We start from the raw sequence: 6,128 nt of genomic DNA, 5'->3' as shown, positions 1-6,128 counted from the left end.
TAAACCAGAGCGCTCTACAGTACAGTAAACGGGTCCCAAACGACCCAATGAGCTGACGGCTTTTTCACCAACTGGTTTTCTAAAATGCGACCACCTAGCTTTTTCAGATCTCTCAGTATGTCCCGCTTCATCAGTCCACCAAAGCCCACAGGAGCCAGATTACGGTCTGCACACCAGCAGATCTGCATAAGAATAGGTCGCACAGCTCTTCTAATTAGTGATAAGGCAGGCCGAGTCCCACCGTCAAAGCATATCCTCCATAATTAGGCTGCGGCGATAATCCCGCCACCTCCGAGCTTCTATCAGGGAGCAGAGAGGGGTCGGCCGCTCGGAAAACTATTACGACTCCGATCCACATCGACACGTGAAGGATGGACGAGAAGCAGACACCAACATCGATGTACCATTTTTATTGGACTTATATAGAAATACTTAAAAAAACATGAAGTAGCACCATTACTTTTTTTATCATGTATAACTTTAAATGTCAGAAAAATAAAACTCTTGATACATTTTCAAATCTTGTCTCAGCAAATATAATATTAGTATTTGACCATGAGGTTAAAGGCCCTTTATCATAAAATAAAATATACTTTGTTCTTAAACTTTGCTCAATAAAGTACATTTACGCTCAAGTAACTTCACCTACATATACATAAACAAGTGGTAAACAAATGTATTAAAATAGAAATACTAAAACTATAGTGGTGCAACAGAAGCCTGTAATTCCCACTGGAATCTAATTCATACAAATTTTAGAAAGCATAAACGGTTTCTTTGTGTTCAACTTACTAAGTTTTGTACATTTCAATGTTTCATAATAATATAGAATAAAATATGCTTTATATTACGGAATAAAAAATATGCTGGGTGAAGCAGATTTAAAAGACTTTTTTTGCTGAACCTATAAAAACTCCATCCCAACAGAATACTGTCAAATACACATTTTTGTGGACTCGGATTTGCTCCCACAGTCGTGTGATATTAAAATAATACAGTGATCAAATGCCGTAAGGCCGTACTAAAAAAATGAACAATATTTCAACCCAGCTACAAAAAAGTTCACTGAACTTAAATTAAAATATCTGTAAACATCTTTGCAATAAGAAATATAATCTTTCAAGTCAAAAAAGAATAAAATACTTCAATCTGTAGTAATGTCATTTAAAACTTTCAACTTGTGGAAATTGATTCTATACATATATATGTAGGATATGTTGTTGCTCTCCCTCCCTCGCGTGGTTTCTGACCTCGAGCTGCAGTATCTGTTAGGCCGGACGCCCTCCACGTTTCCCAGCCGCCGCCCCCCCTCACTACACTTGATCGGCAAACCTGGAAGGCTCGTCCCGCCGAAACGGTCTACAGGCGGACCCCCGTACCTCCGTCCTGACCCCAATGTCTCTCTTCGCTTCATAAATATAGTGTACAATTAACTAGAACTATTGATTACTATACTGTAATATTTAAAACATGCACTTAGATGTTGAAAATATTTCCCCAAGCTACAGTACGTTATTCACAACTAGCCCACGAAGGCTGTCTGTCCCTTCTTCTGGATACTGCAGCCTCTCTTACATACATATGTATATCTATGTACACTTTCCAGACTGACGATTGGCTGATCGTTAAAGCGGTATGAAGAGTCTGTTGTTGCTATTGTAGTCTGTCTCGCCGACGAGACAGTCCAAGAGTTTCACTTCTTATGAAAATATACGTATAGCCTGAGTGACGCCGGTGTGGCAGACGGGGCATTTGGGGTCGCTCCTCTCGCAGATCCGATTGGCACATTCCATGCAGAAGAGGTTGTGCCCGCAGGGAACCAGCGCCGCGATGACCTCGCTCTCGAAGCACACCGAACAATCGCGACTGCCTTTTCGGCTGGTACCCGAGGAGGTGGATGAGGAGGAAGAGGAGGACGACGACGAGGCCGAGGAGTCGCACGGGACCCCGGGGAGGTGGGGGCCCGGCAAGGACGCGATGGAGCCGGAGTAGCCGGGGAAACTGAGTGGGCCTCCGCCCGGGTCGCTGCGCACCCTGCGGGCTAACGGGTGCTCGGCGGGCCCGCCGTTGTGGCTGTGGAGAGGAGGCGACAGGCGAGGCTGCGGGGTGCAGCCGTTAACCCTCCTCTGACTCCCCGCGATCCCGTTGGCATTAGCCGAGCTGTTGGTGGGGAACATGGCTGAAGTGGAGGTGGGGGAGCTGCCTCCGGTGGAGGAGGGGGTCATGCGACTGTCGTACGGGGACCACAGGAGGCCTGGCGGGGCTGGTGTTGGGTCAAACCCTGGCGAGGAGTCAAAAGTCAGATCAGTGCAGTCGGGGGAGATGACGTCGCTTCCGTAAACAAACCCGTTGCCGTTGGTGTTGACGTTGATGTTGTTGTTATTGTTGTTGCCGTTGTTGTTGGTGGTGGCCGTGTAGCTGAGCGCGGGGCTGGGGGGGCTGTAGTCGGCCATGCGCGAGCTGTTGTTGCCGAAGTAGGAGTCCGTGGAGGCGCTGCCCAAGGAGGAGGAGGAGTCGTTGCGGTAGTTGGAGAAGGGTTTGCGCACAGAGGTGGGGGTCATCCCCGCGCTGGGCTTGGACCACAGGGTGGCGTGTCCGTGCAGGTCGAAGCCCACATCGGTGCCGTTGGCGTGGAAGTCGTTTTCGTCCTGGAGCTCGATCAGGCCTCCGGTCCTCATGGCGATGTGGGCTTCGATTTCTTCGCGTGCTCGGTCCACATTCTCCGGCATCCCCGTCACCTCAAACACCGGCTCCTTGTCCCGGCTCGGGGTCACGATGTAGGTGTGGGTCTGCTGCTGGATCCGCTTGATGGTGGCGCCCTTGGGCCCCACAACCAGCCCGACCACGCGGTAAGGCACCCGGACCTGGATGGTGGTCTGTCCAGGCAGGTTAGGCGGTCCGGGGACCGGGGTGCCGCTCCCGTTCAGGCTGGTGTTTTTGTTCCGGGAGGCTCGGATCATGGAGAAGTGCTCTGCAGCCGAGATGATCTCCCTCCTGGCCATAGCCACATCCTCCCTCCTGCCTGTCACCACGAAAACGGGCTCCTCGCCTCGCACCGGAGTCTTGATGTAGGTGTTGGTCTTTGCTCGCAGGGCTTTGATCTTGCAACCTGAGGCAAAGGAAGCAAAAGAAGAAAAGTGAGGACGTAGAACCTTGAAATGTGGCACATGTTCTCAGAACAGATGTTGCGTGCTTGTTGTTGTCTGTCAAAAAGTGCGAGCAGGTGAGGAACCCTTTTAGAGAAGAACAAATCCAAACCACGTGCCACCGCCACGAACATACAGCAGGACAGAAAGAACAGCGAGCAAGTCTCCTTCAGCAAAACACGAGGACGGCTGCTGCGAGACACGCTGGGGAAAAAGGGGCAAAGCTACGTAAAGACTTCATATCCTGGAAGCTGAGCTTTAACTCACATTCCAACGCCCTGAAGCACAGGCACACATCTTTATCATAAAAAAGACCAGCTGAGGAAACAGCCAGGGAAGAATGACATAATTAGCCAAGCGAAGCCAGCTGAGTGGGACAGGGTGATATAACCAGCAGAGGAAGGCGAGTCCAACTATACCGTAAACCAGTTTAAATCCCGAGTTAGCGTCAAACTGGTGCAGGTTAAATAAGGATAGTCTCTCGCATTAAAACAACACCCCCGGGTCACGGCTAGTCCACCATTTTTCCTCTCCGTGCTTCTAGCCTGACTTAACCCGACGCAGGGGGCTGGGTGATGGTGTTGGATGTAAACAAGCCTACTGCACAAATGTCGCACTGTGGCTGCTGTAAAGTGTCCTTACAGTTCCTTTTGTTTTTGTGGGAGCAGCAGCAGCACAGGGAGGGGAAAAGATTCCGCATATGTAACCAAGCACCAGTCCCGCCCTGCAGCCCTACAGCTGGAAACACTGAGAGATCTGTGCAGCTATGGGCGTCTGAAGCCTGCGAGGCAAGGTAACATCGTGACCGCTGTCCTAATTCGATCCGATCACCATCACAGCCATTAAGCAAAGAATGTGTGAGGAAAACACACGCGCACACACACACAGTGACCTACAAACACCACATGATGATGATAATAACCTCTGTCCTGTCAGCGGTCATCGCCAGGCTTCACCCAAAACAGCTCGGATTTCATTTTAATTCTTCGAAACCAAACTCCGTTCATTTTGTCAAATACTTGAACAAACGCGTGCCTGCCTGCAGAGCACGCACGATAAACAGCACGACTTTGGTGTCTTTTCTGAGCTGCTTCCTGCTTCTCTTCAGTTCGGCAGCAGCACGGGCTGTTATTAATCTCAATAAGCACTTATTCCAAATGTCAACTTCTTGAATCTGTGCGCGCTGCCGCCCACCGCCGTGTATTTATAGAGAAGGAACAATGTATGACTAACTGGCGAGACAGAAACTGAAGCCCGGAGGGGAACAGGGAAGCCGAATTCACCAGCAGAGCTGCAAATGTAGCCTGAAAGCAAGAAAAGTGACACATGCGCGTCCTCCCACACGGGACACGGTGCTGTTTGGGTGCATGGCCGCGCTCAGCTGTGCTGCAAGACAAACACCAACCGTCTCACACACACAAACACACACCTTGTCTGCCCACGATCTCAGCCACATGCTCGGAGCTGGGCACCGGGACGCACTCCGTCATGTTGACGCTCTTCTTCCGGGGCTCCTGGCCGTTGTCGTACAGCGGGTTCTCGTCGTTGTCCAAGCCGAGAAGGGAGAGCTGGTCCAGGGCGATCTGCAGCGCTCTCTGGTCGTCCAGCGCGTCTCCCTGGACGCTGCTGTCGGCGAACAGCGAGCTGGGCATGTTTGCGGCTTCGCAGGGTTGCGGGTGGAAGGCAGAAAATAATACAGGAAGGAGGGCGAAGAAAGGAGAGGGGAAGAGAGGAGGAAGAAGAGGAGGAGGAGAGGGGAGAGGCACCGGAGCCGGTTCTCAAAGACAACTGGTCAGTGCAAAGAAACCAGTGCGGCTGAGGAGGGGAGGGAAAGCAGCGCAAAGGAGCCACAGTAAAACCATCCACCCCCTTTGGTTTCCAGGCCGAAGCTGGACGTCCCGGTTCGAGCCGAGCCGTGCTGCTGCAGGAAAACGCGTGTTTATTCCACAGCGGTAATAATCCGTGCTGGCTTCCCCTCAGCTCCTCTGTTGCTTCTGTCTGAGTCTTTGCAGAGCCAGACAGAGAGATGTGCGGGTGACGTCACCGCCTGGGCAGGGGCGATGCGGTGCCGCGGCTCGTTTGCATATCCGGGATCCGATTGGCTGCCCGCAATGACTGGGCGGGCCCGCTCGTACAGGCACGCCCACCTCTTTGTTCCCAGTCTTGCTCTTTGTCTCTTTCCCGGTTCGCGCTGCTCAGGCCGGCTGGCAGGAAGTGGAGCTGTTCACGCGTTCATCACGCATCACATGTGTTCTTTCCCCGAGGATCTCGGCCCTCTTCCACTCCAGTCAGCATTCTCGTTTTTTCTCTTTAATTTGACCACGCAATAATAATAAACTGTAAATGAAAGATGGACAAACACAGCCACCTATGATGTCATCATTTACCTCAGTGTTAACAGAGGCAACATAACTCTCTCACCTCGCATACATATGTGTGCAGCGTATGTATACAGTGCCTGAGTACTGTGTGTGTGTGTGTGCGTGTGTGTGTAAGACAGTGTGTGTGTGTGTGTGTGTGTGTGTGTGTGTGTGTGTGTGCGTGTGTGTGTGTAAGACAGTGTGTGTGTGTGTGTGTGTGTGTGTGAGTGTGTGTGTGTGTGTAAGACAGTGTGTGTGTGTGTGTGTGTGTGTGAGTGTGTGTGTGTGTTCATATTTTTGTGGGGACCAAAATCCTGGTCCCCACAAGTTTGAAGGCATTTTTGAGACTCAAAATGTTGTTTTGGGTTACAGTTAGTTATGGTTAGGTTTAGGTAACTAAACCTTAGGTAACTAAAGGTTAGTGTTAGTGTTAGATATTCATTTTTCAAGGTTACTGTTGGGGTAAGGGGCTAGCGAAAGCATTATGTCAATTAGATGTCCCCACAGGATATGAATACCCAACATGTGTGTGTGTTATCTGTTTGTTTATGTGGTTGAAATGCAGTTTCCAGGTGTGCACAGCCAACATCGTCATGTTTTCTCTGTGGTTCTGACCCGTTCC

The 6,128-nt window shown here is 50.6% G+C and overlaps 1 protein-coding gene across 1 annotated transcript; it reads right to left on the bottom strand.

Annotated features, from left to right (window-relative positions):
- Positions 1-395: 395 nt before the first annotated feature.
- mex3b (mex-3 RNA binding family member B) lies at positions 396-5,645 on the bottom strand. The gene is made up of 2 exons (XM_086290171.1): positions 4,576-5,645; positions 396-3,109 (listed from the first exon to the last, which is right to left on the bottom strand). The coding sequence occupies exons 1-2, from the start codon at positions 4,796-4,798 to the stop codon at positions 1,701-1,703; spliced, it is 1,632 nt and encodes a 543-aa protein (XP_086146297.1). The 5' UTR covers positions 4,799-5,645; the 3' UTR covers positions 396-1,700.
- Between the last annotated feature and the right edge of the window lie 483 nt (positions 5,646-6,128).

This window comes from Aulonocara sp. 'chitande type north' Nkhata Bay, linkage group LG1, assembly GCF_057382095.1.
Source record: "Aulonocara sp. 'chitande type north' Nkhata Bay isolate Kocher_YH1m ecotype deep benthic linkage group LG1, A_spYH_male_GT1.1, whole genome shotgun sequence".
In the NCBI taxonomy this organism is placed as follows: domain Eukaryota; kingdom Metazoa; phylum Chordata; class Actinopteri; order Cichliformes; family Cichlidae; genus Aulonocara; species Aulonocara sp. 'chitande type north' Nkhata Bay.
This window is presented reverse-complemented; position numbering and strand designations above follow the sequence as displayed.